This window comes from Cryptotermes secundus, unplaced genomic scaffold (assembly GCF_002891405.2).
Source record: "Cryptotermes secundus unplaced genomic scaffold, Csec_1.0 scaffold834, whole genome shotgun sequence".
Classification (NCBI taxonomy): domain Eukaryota; kingdom Metazoa; phylum Arthropoda; class Insecta; order Blattodea; family Kalotermitidae; genus Cryptotermes; species Cryptotermes secundus.
This window is the reverse complement of record NW_019730112.1, coordinates 569,158-583,766: the sequence shown is the minus strand read 5'-3', so window position 1 is coordinate 583,766 and position 14,609 is coordinate 569,158. Positions and strand designations below refer to the sequence as shown.

At 43.2% G+C, this 14,609-nt stretch overlaps 1 protein-coding gene across 9 annotated transcripts in view; it reads right to left on the bottom strand.

The window, feature by feature from the left end:
• The window catches only part of LOC111866224 (serine/threonine-protein kinase 26), an 82,196-nt gene that overhangs the window by 47,122 nt on the left and 20,465 nt on the right, over positions 1-14,609 (bottom strand). Inside the window, exons 1-2 of one of the 9 annotated variants that reach the window (XM_023854978.1) lie at positions 13,799-13,882; positions 2,800-3,043 (exon numbers count right to left, since the gene is read on the bottom strand). The exons of 3 other annotated variants lie outside the window; for them this stretch is intronic. In XM_023854978.1, coding sequence (XP_023710746.1) covers positions 2,800-2,856 — 57 coding nt within the window. In that variant the 5' untranslated portion in view covers positions 2,857-3,043; positions 13,799-13,882. Of the gene's footprint in view, positions 1-1,324; positions 1,381-2,799; positions 3,044-9,419; positions 9,672-13,568; positions 13,883-14,609 lie in introns of those variants that run through there. 5 more of the 9 variants (XM_023854977.2, XM_023854981.2, XM_033752171.1 and 2 more) reach the window with 5 other exon arrangements.

Below are 14,609 nucleotides of genomic sequence, written 5' to 3'. Positions count from 1 at the left end.
TGAGGAGGACTGGTTCCTTAAGCCCCTTTATATGCCTCTACCTAGTAAATGGTATAATTACAGCCTTCTTCAGATTGATAGACAAGTTTGTTCCTTCGCACCCCTGTTGAACTGAGTGCAGGGCTGTTTGTAAGACCTCTGACATACTGTAAGGGAATTTCCCATTGATTAGGATTGCTATATCGGCAGCATATCCTACTGTGAAATGACCTTTAATGTTGAGCTCCCAAAGATCATCCACGAGCGGGCTCCACAGCGGAGGGGAGAGAACGCCTCCCTGCGGACACCCTCTTCTGCAAATTGCGGTCTCAATGCCATGCCTTTCTGCAGCTTGTTTTATTGTGTCAAAAGGGGTTCTGCCAAAGGCTCCCTCTACGTCAAGGAATGCTCCAAGGGCACTTTCTATGCGTGTAACCACATTATGCAGTGCGGTTTCAGTAAATTTACCTATCTGGCAAGAATGTTGGTTTCGGTGCAGAGAATGAATCTTCAATGCACCGTCCCTAATGTATCTATCTACTGTTTTCTCCATCGTTTTCATAAGGAAAGACGACAGGCTGATAGGAGGATAAGCTTTAGCCTCTGTATAAATCAAGTTTCCCGGGCTTCGGTATAAATGTCACTTTGACTTGCCTCCAGGCCGTAGGGATAAACCCATGCGCCAGGCAGGCTCTGAATATGCGGCATAGTTGTGGGGCTAAATGTTCCATCCCTTGCTGCAGAAGTGCTGGAACAATTTCATCTGTTCCCGCAGACTTAAATGGTTTGAAGGTACCTAAGGCCCATCTAATTTTTGATTGACTGATCACACGACCTGCCAGGTTCTGCTGGAGGATGACAAACTGACTGATGAATGTGAAAGTGTCTGGAAGGACGCAGTCGTCGCCCAATAGCGGCACTAGCCTGGAGAGACTGAGGAAACGCATATCCGGTGTCCCGGTCGAGATCCGAAACGAGCACCTCTGGAACAGAAGGCTAGAATGTTACTGCTAGACCAAACTCCTTAATCGAGACATGAAAATACTCGCATATGAGGTAATGGTTGTATAGAACTTAGTTGTAGACGGAGTTGAGTGTTCAGCTTCACGTTCCGGTTGCCTTACTTCCGGTACCTGTTAGATACGAGGGTCGGTGCGTCCACAGCCTGTCTGAAAAGAGAAGCGATGAGAAAAACACCTGGCCCTACCAGAAATCCAAACCCGAACGTCCGACTCGTAGTCGGTAACTTTACTGACTGAAGTACCCCGGGTGACAGCATTCACAGGGTAGCGTAGCACACATTGCAACAAAATTAGGCCAACTCACCAGAGACTGGACACTTTACCTGATTACCAAGTCCCGCCTTTGCTGGCATGCTGACATCACAATTGGTGCACTCACCTGTAACAAAGAGAAGATATGGTAATCACGGCTGTCAGTAAAGATAATGATAACACAGACAGCCTATACTAAGTGTGCGATCATTCTTTAGAAGATTGGAGCCGCAACTACTGTCAGTTCGCCAGACGACTTTATCAGCGTTTCCACTCTTTCTTCAATTAACACAAATGGACAGGCAGTCTCCCTTGAGGGCAACATTTGCTCAATTGCACAAACATGCGAGCATATAGCAAACAACTCAACTGATTATGAAATCCCTGTTAGATTAAACCGGATAACCACAGTAGGGTGTAAGGCTATCCGACACTCATGCACACATTCAACACTATATATATACAGGGTGTCCCAGGAGGGATGTGTGCAATTTGCGTTCTCAACCATTTCCATGATTACTGTCGGTCCGTACTGGTGGCGTTTGTTTAGTATACTATACTTGTATGTCGGGAAAATGCCGATTCGTCTTTGTTTGGTCTTATATTTCTTATGTGTTCCTTGTCAGAGGAAGGGAATAAATAATTGAAATAAGAAAAATCTCCACCAGTCACACTAGACGAAACTGTTTAACATTTCACGTTATAACAAGTTTACGGAAAGGGAAACACGAGAGAACACAAGCTGTGTAGGCTAAGCGATTTCCACACGAAGGGAAGACGCTACAGACGGCGACAGAGCCGGCTGTCCGATAACGTCATTACGAGAACCAAACGTGTACAACGTAATTTAAATGTCGAGAAATGATTATCAACTTATCTTAGATCGATTTTGATAAAATATATATGAACATAAATAACGTGTGCGCCAAATAATAGAGAAACAGCTGTGGGCAGAACACGAGGAAAGAAATGTCCTCTACCGCGCAAGAAGATTGCCGAAAGGCTGTCTCCGAGACAGCAAGAATTTCGATCGCCAAAATCGCGATTTATTTTTCGTTAAGCAGTTATCCACCGCGAATGCGCCTCCAAAACCGTCTACCTTCCGAATTCGGAACGTTAATGGCAGCGCGTTCGCCGAACAGTGACAAAATCGGAGGAAGAAGAGTGAATTCGGAATCATCACGTTTATTCCACACTAAATTTTCGGCAGCGATTTTCTGCCAAGAAACGAGCGCCAGAGTTGCAATGTCCGCCGTATTCGACTAACATGGCGTCGTGTGATTTTCACATGCTCCCGAAACCAAAAATATCTTTGAAGGGGTCTCACATTGAAACTCGGAATAATGTGACGGGAATGCTAAGGGACTTCAGGCGCATGACTTTCGGGAATGTTAACACAATTGAATGCGTGTAAGACGTCAGTAGATGAGCAATTTGAAGACGGCCACAATCATAAAAATTAGTGACTATATGATTCACAAAATCAGTCCAGTTATTTAGCTGTCAGATCTCGTATGAGAGAATGTTCTTTGCAATGACATCGTACCAGTTTCTGTGCTGAGTCCCAGTTGTCTAGTTGAGATTTGCTCTTCTGAAGCACCATCTTCCTTATGGCACGGATTACAGCCCGAAGGAATCCAAAGGAGAGCACTTCTTCTGTTCGAGGGAACCGCTGACGGCAACGAAGGAACTTTCGACCCACCGCGACGATACAAATTTGCTACTTCACAGTCTTATAAATTCCAGCACATTTCCCGAAGCTCTACCGAAATGATCACATTATCTTCAATCTGAATTAATGCAATTCAATTTGTATCGATTACGAATCTGGGCACTTCAGAAAATTTAATTCTATTTCACACCGCTGTCAATGGTAGGATGTCTGATGAATGGTGAACTGGAAAGGATTTGGAAGGAAGTGGTAGTGGCCTGAGGTACTATTCTGGAAGGACTGAGGGCAGCCAAGAAAAACCCGCCAGCATAGTCGGTATGCTGGCCGAGATCCGAGCCCAGCACCCCCAGAATGAAAGTCTAGAACTCACCGCTCGATCAACCTACGCAAACCCAGATCATGAGGATTAATTGTAGGATTTGGTCTACATAGTGCAGGACAAGAGCCTTATTATGTGTCGCTTAACGCAATATTGTTAACACAAATCACGCCATTTGTAGAAGCAAGTGCCTACAATATAATTTCAATTGGCACCCAGGCTACTCGTATATCTCTGAGAGTTCTCTACCGGAATTTAATAAGCACAATTCCCTGTATATATAAAAGACGTGTAATGACACCTTCTCTGGTTTGCAGAACTTGCATGAATGATAAGTAAAAGCAGTTCAGTCCCCGTATCTTTAAGTGCACTGACCTCCATGTGTCAGTTAAAAGGGTAATTACTGTCCTGTTATTCTCTGTGTAACAAAGAGATACTACAGAATACTGTTGTATGTAAAACCTTTAAGTGCAGCGTCAATATATATATATATATATATATATTAAACAAACAATTTAAAGGTTGCTGTGGTTTTTTCAAGAAAAATCCAGACGATTTACATGGTTATTCAATACTGGCAAGCATGCAAAAACCATGCCTTTTTTATTGCTAGTGGGGTGGGACTGAGTCCCTTGTACTGCGGCCACTTCTGGCCTACTGTACCAGCCCCAGATGATAGGTGAGGGTGATTGTGGAGCAATTGGTGGAATGAAGATTTGCAGGGAAAACCGAAGTACTCGGAGAAAACCTGCCCCAGCGCCACTTCGTTCACCACAAACCCCACTTGACCAGACCCAGGATCGAACCCGGGCCGCCGCGGTGTGAAGCCAGTGACTAACCGCTTGAGCTATGGCGCGGCCACGTGCAGGTCTAAGTGCTTTCCACGCGTCTCAGAAATCGGATTCACTTGACTTTACCAAGCAGCTAAAGCTCTACAGGCGATTTCCCTCGCAAAAGGAAGCAAAGCACTACACATAACAAGTATGCAGATGGAACAGGCTGGAAACACAGTGCAAGTTTAACAGAAGAGATCCATCAACGCCATCGCTGATTGTACATGTGTCTTAAACATACCAATGATACAAGAAGGCCCACCCTCAGGCAACTTCCCCAGTGAACCCCCTAAAACTATATACATACACATGTTAGGCGTAAAATCTAACTGGGGAATCTGGGTATAGATAGGAGAAAGAGACGCCCATGCGCTTCACTAATAAAGCACTACGCCATGAAAACGTACGGGGAAGTGGATGTATGGATCCACGTATTCTTCACCTCGGAGCTAGTTGTACGTGAGTGGTCAGCTTCATGCCCCGACCACATTACCTCCGGAAGAGCCCCGTATCCACTGGAGAGGGGGCTGAGTGGGGCCCAAATCCGATATGGACGTGGAGAAGAGAAAAACCTTGCCCCTACGGGGACTCGAACTCCGACCCTCCGTAGTCCAGCCTGCGCTAAATAATACAGTGGATCTTAAAGACACAGGAGCGAGGACGTTGTTAAATTCTCCTGATTCAGGATATTATCCAGTGAAAGGTTCTTGTGACACGGCAACGAAACTTCTGGCTCACAAAAACCGCGGAATCTGTTGCCCAGCCTAGCGATTACCAGCTTTCGAGGACCCTGATTCTTGGAATTGCTTCGTCAAGAACACCTGAAACTTATCCCCGAGATCTCTTCAAAAGTACAAGATTCACAGCCTGGCAAGCGTTACTTTAGACGGGAACAAAGAAATCTTCCTTGAAAAGTCTTTATGGTAAAACCATCTGTCCACCGCCATAAACCAAGAATCATGCTGTTATCATACGCAGCGACAACAAGCATAATCAGATTTAAGCCTGACACTTCTCTCCTGTTTCTGAATGTCTCTCTCGCCATCTGCCTGAGGTCCCATTACAGCTACTCGCAGTGCGGGTCCAGACGCGCCTACATCACTCCGGTGCGGGGATACAAACTACTAAAAAAAACTCTATCAGTAATAAAAATATGTTGTAGAATGAGGTGAGATGAAAGTTATTCATGTATTACCAGTCTAACATCAAGGAAAACGACACCAAATTTCGGTGAGAATTATCGAAGTTCGAAACAGATGCCTCCAGAATACAATTCAGTCAACTTACCATTACCCCACCTCCCTCGAAGATCTGGGATGAAACAGGGCAATGTAAACTAAAGAGTGTTCTAATGTGACAAAGGCACTATTACCCAACACAATCTGGATACAGAATCGAGTTAAACAAAACATAACAAACCGCGGTCGCGGAACCCGGACGTTCGGTATTGATAAGAAAGCCCTTCAATTAACACTAACCTAGGCCAGTTCCGTCTACCTCCGATTCTAAAATCCAATCTCCCTTCCTTCCATCTCAATTTCATTTCCCCTTCTCCTTTCGGTCTTTTAAGCAGACAATTTCCGTGACTTCTTCCACTAATATTCTGGAACTCCCCATTCTAACCACAAGCATGTGTGTTACTTATGACTTCTGATGAGGCTGCCGGTATGCATCAACTGTTTAAATAAATGCACAGAGGTTGAGAAAAGGCACTGAGCCTATGTATAAAAGCTGCGTTAGTCGCAGTCTGTAGCTGCTTGGACTTGAGCACGGCAAGGTCCACAAAACTCAGTGTGATAATTCGAAACTATGATTCCCACATATATTCAATTAAAACAGTGGGCTAAATTAGTTCCGACACTTCGAGCAATTACAACCTGGACATCATCTAGATAAATTAATCCCAATCTCGATGTCCAGTACTGTTCACAAGTCTCAAATCAATATGAGTACGTTTCATCGTGTTTTGTGTAACGTGTAATTGTGTACATTATCATTACATTAACTCAATTCTAAAGGGTTCTGACGACACGTTAAGGAAACTGGATCTGTTTCCGTCCTCAGGTGATGGGGGGGGGAGGTACCCAACAGAGCAGATGTCTTCCTCCGCCCTCACCTGAGGACGAAAACAGAACCAGTTTCCGAACCGTTATGTTTGGTAATTTCTAAAATACCCGACGGACAAAGTCCAAAAACCCAGTAATTCTGAGCATCACATCAACTAGCTGGCACATGAACTCCCAAAGGAATCTTCCCGCAACTTTCTTTTACAAATTACGTGTACTTCCTTCACTCTTAGCCCGATCACCCCCCCCTCACCTCAGCTAAGTATGCTCAACACTTTTAACACGTATCACATGACCCAAGACTCAACCTTACTCTCGAGTTAAAATCCAACAGAGGTGCCGGAACAGAAACACGAGAGCATGGGTTCGAGCCGGATCGGGCACAGCTAAACTGCCTTCACTGAGGGGCAACGAAAGGAGAAGACCAGTCTTCTGGGATATGACGATCTGCAATCCGGCAGATAAGTACCAACGTCTGGGTGGAGTTAGAATCTCATTTACACTTCGCATGCTGCTCCCCTTAAATTTTGGAAACCGACCGACCGACCAACCAGCCAACTTAAAAACTTGGCGCCTAAAATTCTGAAACTGTAATATGAACTGGGTACTGAAAGAGTTCTACATCTCTCCGAGTGTCCATAATGGTACAGACCAGAGTGCATGAAACGTATCACACATTACACCGAAACCAGCGAACCCCCAACAATACAGATCCAACTGAGGTTCACATCTTAAGATGAATAACTGGGATTCAAATTGCAATTCGTTGCTTTGTGAAACAATGCCCTGTCAATCAAGAGGCACAGATGGAAGGATAATATTCAATCGGGTATTAAAGTAAAGTAAGTTTCTTCAGTCTAGGGTTCCAGTGGAGGGTCCTTGTGAATACGACAAGGTAAATTTAGGTTCCGTAAAAGGCGGAGAATTTCCTTACATGCTTACAGACTATCACATTCTCAAGGAGGACTCTGTTGCATGAAGCTAATAAACAAAAACAAACTCCTTGGCTTCAGTCCGCAAGCGAACTATACCGACCGAGCGACCGCCGCTTGTCGGCGAAGTTAGTGCCAACTTTAGCGGATAGAGGGTGTCGCGTGGTCAGCGCAACGAATCCCCACGGCCGTTAATCTAGGTTTTCTATACCGGAGCCCTTATTTCCTTGAAATAACTACTCAATTATCCTCACGAGACTGAGCGGTCCCAGTTCCAGACCCACTACTTCTCAGAAAATCTAGTAGCGCCGCGAATCGAACCCGGGGCCTCCGCATCTGTGACAAGGAACTCTGACCACCAGACCAAAGAGGCGGTCAAATGGATGGTGACTATTACTGTTTCGGATCAACGGATGGAGTTGCTGAAGTTGAAGAACTGATTTGTTCTATATTCGTTACACGGATTATCGTAAATTTCTAAACTGACCGGCATTTATTATTTTTAAAACAGCGCGTCTTATTTTGGCTCCCAGGAATGCCATTTATACCCAGTTTAACTCTGTGCTAGGGAAATGAATGTGATGACTGAAATCTCTCGTCGTTTTCTGAGACCTGAAACACAAATATCGGAGAGCGCATTCAAAGAGACTAGGACTGCTTCTTTCCGGAGTCTACTTTATTCACTAACGACGATACTCTACCCGCCTCATTATCGCTATATAACGGCTACAGTTTTTCGTTAAATAAAAAAAGCATAGGTGAAGCCCTAGTGGCCTATTTCCAAGTACAATTCTGATATTCCTCTGAAGAGATCGAAGCAAAACCAATAACAAATCCTATTCAGCCAGCCGGAACTGGATTTGAATCGGCGATCCCTGCGTTCGTGTAGTACTACTGGTACACTAAATAATGGGGTGTGGTCAAGGCGAACAGAGTTTGACTCTCTGAGATGCTGCAACGGCAGACTCATTTTATAATAGTTCTCACAGGAATGAATACTACAATCAGAATCTCTGTGTTGCTACAGAAGCTCGGAACACTATGAAAACAGGTGGCTGATTATGACACACATTTTTTGGAAGGCAGCGTACCAATCCCATCAAACAAGTAGATTAACTCGTGGATGTACTGCGTTGCAAATTTCATTTTATATAATTACGTATGCGTGAAAAAATCTATGATATTCATTTATCGATGAACCCTGTCTGTGTCTTTCCCTCTTTTTATATTGCTAGTGGGGTGGGACTGAGTCCCTTGTACTGCGGTCACTTCTGGCCTATTGTACCAGCCCCAGATGACAGGTGAGGGTGATTGTGGAGCAATTGGTGGAATGAAGATTGGCAGGGGAAACCGAAGTACTCGGAGAAAACCTGCCCCAGCCCCACTTTGTCCACCACAAATCCCACTTGACCAGACCCGAGATCGAACGCGGGCTGCCGCGGTGGGAAGCCAGCGACTAACCGCTTGAGCTATGGCGCGGCCCTCGTCTTTCTCTTTCTTTAATTCATTTTCTTTTTCTTTCCTTCCCTCTCCATTTTTCTTTCTCTTTTAGTTATTTCTTTCCCTTTCACTCACTATTTCGTCCTCCTTTTCCTTTCATTCATATCGGTTTCGGGCAAGGCTATGACCTCCACCTCCCAAAATATTCACACAGTTCAGATGCGCAGTCTCCGGCTTTTCACCGCGGCGGTCTGGGTTTGATCATGTGGGATTCTGGAGGACAAAGTGTCACTGAGGCAGATTTTCTGTGAGTACTTCGGTTTCCCCTTCCAATTCCCATTCCACCAACTATTCCATTTTCGGTAGTCATCGTATCATCGATACTATACCGTCTCGATACTGACCGCGTTGTTAAACAACAAACTTAAAAATTATGTTCTTATGAACGACTGTTTTGCCATTTTTAATTTGAGACTACGTTATATCTGGAAATGGCACTAGGCAGCCAATTAAATTCACGTATAAAACAAGGAGAGATTATACAGTGAACAAAAAGAACTTTTCGTTCAACACTATCATTATTTCTTTATTAAACGCGTCTAGATGCACTCACTGAAATTTAAATAGCAGATCTACGAATATATGTCCTATATTTCATTACTAAATGAACGATAAATCATCTCTTGCATGAATTCCGCCAGACCATAGAAACTGGTAGTGAAGATAGCCTGAGCATTACAAGAAGACAAACAGATTTCGTGCGAAAGATAAGCTAACTCACAGGCAACCAGATGGCCTCCCAATAAATTTCAAATAATATAAGTAGGCAAATTTCGTCCCAGATTTCAGAACTTTTAGTTTGCTTACCGGGTCTTAAAAATCTAGTTTCCATAATTAAACTTACATTCACGAATTTCACTTCAATCCACGACAAGAACATCACATAAGATACTTTAGGGCTGAATTTTGCCAATTCCACATTTTCATACATTCATAGTGTAATTTTCCCCAACTCCTCTTCAATACAAACAAAGCAAGGCATTGTACTAACACAATGGAAACAAGTCCCATGTATCGACTCGCTACATTTCTCTCGAGTTGTTAGGCTTCCTTCTCCAGCGTACTTCGTATGTTCCTCTCCTGTCTAGACACTGAACAAGGCTGCAGAGAACAACCTAAATGGAACTACTGTCTGAAGCAGTGCAATGGCAAAGCACCGTACCCTACAGACGCCAACATCAAACATACGGCTGGCACATAAAGCAAAGAGTTACGAAATACAGGCACAACGCAAACATAGTAGCCCGTTGAAGAAAGTAGTCTTCTGGGTTTTGGCGCCGTGTATTCTTCGTTTTGGCTGACGTTTCGGAGGAACGCATCGCCTCCATCTTCAGAGCAGGTGAATGGCTTGTGAATGCACTGAAGATGGAGGCGATACGTTCCTCCGAAACGTCAGCCAAAACGAAGAATACACGGCGCCAAAACCCAGAAGACGACTTTCTTCATAGTCATCGCCGTGAAAACCTCAAAACTTACATTGAAGCCCGTTCTTCTCTTCCATTACTATCTCAAACCCCGTTAAGGCAAGGTAAAGTTGTCCCTATGCTCAACTAATTAAGCACTACGCCATGAAGGCATATGGGGGAGTGCATGTATAGATCCACATGCTTCTAGGGGTTCGATTTCAATTTCCTCGTTCATACACAAACCCCGTTAAGACATCGGAAAATGAATACTTCGTGGAAACAATTGATTAAGCTTTCTCTACAACTTCAGTTACAAATATTTTTCGCTCTGATAAGCACATGGCGAGTTCCACTCAATTTATGTATCCATTTATTTTATTTAGGTACACCGAGTCATCCGATAACGGTGATAGAGTCTGTATCACGATATAACATTTTGTATAAGGAACGAAAATAAGCAAAGTAAAATTTCATAAGAAATACAAGTAAATAGAGAGGTAAGACAAGGTTGCCCATTATAACCTGCACTTTTTAATAATTATCTTGACGAAGTCATACAGAACTTCCCAACATTTTATGGAAAACGAAAGTTCATTACCATGTTCACAAGAGCCCTCCACTGAGCCAAATCAAGCCAGTCCGTACCGCCCGATCCTATCGCTCTAAGATTCATTTCAATATTATCCACCCACCTACGTCTTGGTGTTCCTAGTGGCTTCCCACCAGATATCCTATATGCAATCCTCTTGTCCCATTCGTGCTACATGCCCTTCCCATCTCATCCCCCTTCACTTTATATTCTAATAATATTGTCACGTGTTTGGTGTGTCACGCGACAAATAACTTCCTCTATAAAGATATCCAGTGTTCTTGTTCTTATGTTCGTTGCAAGCCCACTAATTTTGTCTCTCAGATACTCGCACTTTTTATTCCCAAAATGCCTGTTGGTTTCACGTCATATATTGTTCAGATTATCCCCATTTATTTCGCTTGGATCTGGGAACCGACGCAATTTGGTTTCTTTCCTTTTATATAATAATTCTGAGCATCCCTCATCAAACCATGACCTTCAATTCATAATAACCTACACTCTTTTCGCTGAAATGTTCATATTCTTTCTAATAGTTTCCAAATTTCTATTAATATCCACCTCAATGTCTAAGTTTTCCAAAGCTGCAAACCTATTTGAGATTTCAACACGATACTGCTCTTTATCCTCTACCTCCTTTGATTTCTTGAGACTGAACCTCTCCATAATAAACCTGTGTATTGTTTGTTTAGTCGCTACCAGTCTCTCCCTAAATTTGTCATCATCAGGTAGTGGTCAGTACCATAATCTGCTGCCCTGAACGATCGGACATGAAGTACACTTGAATGCAGTCTCCTGTCTATCAAAATATGGGCACTTCGATTGTGAGTCTTTCCATCAGGAGATGTCGAAATAAATGTATGAATATTACGATCTGGGAACACTGTACTTTTGGCAGTCATATTTTCGGATGTGACAAAGTTTACTACTCTAACTCCATTGCCACTATTAATTTCGTGCAAACTCTCATTACCTACTGTTGGTCCTTACGTACTCTGGCATCGGAATCTCTTGCCAATGTTTTCATATACGATTTAGGAAATTTATCAAATACTCGTTCTAGTTCCTCGTACAAGCTGAACGTTAAGAACAATGATATCCTACCTGCGACATCTTAGTATTATGTACGACATCCTATCACTAACAAACTCCACCCTGTAAGATTTGAGGCTTTCACGGCGCTGACTATGAAGAAAACAGTCTTCTTGGATTTGGCACCGTGTATATGTGGTTCTCACGGTCTCTTCGCTTGCAGATTTCTTATATTTTTTCTTCTACCCTGAAGATTGAGGCGATACGTTCCTCCGAAACGTCGGTTAACACCACATACACACGGTGCCAAATCCCAGAAGACTGTTTTCTTCAAACTCCACCTTCTTAACGGCNAAGCGGTTAAACAGCGCGCGGATAATCGAGAGTCTACTGTAATTCTCTCATGTACATTCATGTCGAAAGAATGGAACGTGAACGCAGTCCAAAACAGTTAACGGACTATACACCTAGAGGAACAACAGCTAATGGGCGCCCGAAGTTACGCTGGAAGGGTCGACCTACCTTACAGAGGAATGAAACGGGTCGTAAGGTCCAAACCTTGATGTTGAAGATAAAGATGATATTATCATTATTACGACAGTAAATTCTCACTAATCCGGATTAATGGGGAAGGTCATCTGGATTAACCGGCAATCCAGATTAATGAGGCAAAAAATAGCCCTAAAAGACAAAAAAACTTAGAAAACAAACGGAAATTGTAATTATATAGGTAGTGCTGACGAAAATAAATATCACAGCGGCAATTTCTTTCTCTGTCAAAAACTGAAATCCAGCTGACGCCCATCTTGGATATTTTCTTGGGTGATTTCACTCTCTCCAGCTGCCCTCAACACAGTCGAAGGTCCTCTTGCCCTATTCCGTCTTGCTCCTAAATCCCATGTGTCTTTTTAAAGTATGTACTCAACTGTGAACATAATCTTTCGTCTTTCATATTCTGATCTGGGTTAAGTGTAACCGGATTAGCGAGGGTTTGCTGTATGACTCATATTATTTATAGTTCATTTAACGGCTCTGTCATAAGTTCAGGCTATACGGCGTCGACTAATAGGATTAACGGTAAATAATTACATGGAAATGATGCGGAATTAAACGTTCGTGGCATTGCCTCGAGGGGCTGAGGAAAACTAAAAAAAAAACTTTAGTCATGATAGTGTGTTTCCGGGCCCAGATCTGATTCCGAGACCTACCCAATACAAAGCAGAAGTGATACCCATTCAAACACAACTTTCAGTGAATTACGATCAAGAAAGGCGCAAAAATGCACGCAAGTCTTCAATAAGACATCCGTTATTTCTGTCCGATTTTAATCCCGAGTAGGGATACACCGATAAATTTTAAAAGAGGTTCCCAGTACTGACTTTCACGGGAATCCGTACAGCTGTTCCCGAGTTACCACATGAGGACTGACAAACATGGCGAAGCTGATAGGTACCTTTAATTACCCGTTGCGAACGTGCCAATAAATCCGCTCCAAACCTCCTACGTACAGCGCTAATACTTTAAACTTCACGTTGCAGATTATGCAGTCAGTCGTCTATCGGTCGAATGATATGTTCCTTTGGAAGGGAACGCCAAATCGAAGCCAGAAGCTGCCCTGTAGAGCTAGTGACCCGAAGTTAATACAAGCCTGCCAATATATCCTACCCTCAGATTAATACAGTCTACGCCTTCTTTAAGATTCGTTTTAATATTATCCTCCCGTCCACCCGTTAGTGTCCCACAAGGTATCTTCCTTTCAGGTTTCCGACTAATATTCTGTATGTATATCTCATCTCCACGATGCCTTTAAATTTAATCAACTGCATTTGTCACATACCGGCGAATATATTAAACATTATACTGTCATGATAGCGAACATAGTGCGGCATCTTTTTAATTTCTCAGTTCTGCAGCAGGCTACTTTCAATGTGCTGCAATACCAATGTTTATGACATTTCTCACAAACCCTCATGAAATCCTTCCTGAGTTCAAGTACTGTCTTCACTGACAAACTGTGAAGTGCAGCATAATCATCACACGAAATTTCTACAATATGGGTAGGTTACGTCTATGATCGAAACATTCTCGAAATATTAACTGGTACATGAAGCCGGAGCCAAAAAAGGTAGAGATACTTCTATTATTTTAGAACAATAACTGTAGCTTGGGAAGCAATGCGTATTTATTCACACTGACACTCTTCGATTCCTTTATCTTCTCTAAAACGGAAACGTGTAAAAGGGTTGTGACCCTCTCAGACCAGACTTCGGCTGCTCTCGCACAAGCCACTCCCGAGTACTACTGCGCCTACCGCGGCTAGCAACAAGCCGTATATACTATAGTAGTAGCATCGGAAACGCCTAAATATTGATCTCCTAGAGGCCTGCGCCCCCGTTCAACATGTGGCACAACTAGACGCGACGTCACGTCAGAACTCAGGCAACTCCGTGACACCAATTACACACTATATAATAAACGACACTTCAAATGGCTCATACCAGATTCATTAAACAGGTGATTACTTAACTGGGAACTAGGGTCTTGGGCGTTTCACAAAAAAATCCTAATGGCGGAGGTGATCCCGGACAGCTGTCATCTGAGTGACTGACCAAGAGCTAGATGGCCGAGAATTGCAAGGAATTTTCATGCCAAAACGGCCAAACAGGTTCTGGGGCTTACGTAACCTCCTAATGGATACAGGCTGTGTACAAGGCGGCCGGAGCGTGAAGCTTAACGCTTACTTCCATAAAGTCCATGGGTTAGGAATGCGATGAGCCATATCTCCACTCCCCCATGACTCCATGTGGTGCGCTTAAAAGCAGGACCAACTCTACGATGGAATTCTTTATAGTCTTCCTAAAATGTAATTTATTTTCTAACAAAATTACAAATTAAAAAGCAGAATTATATCCTTTAGAAAACAGTAAACAATGACACATTAAATCTTGCACAAAACGTGCCCACTTCTATCGGGGATTTCTCCGGTTCGTTAATATATGGCGAAAAC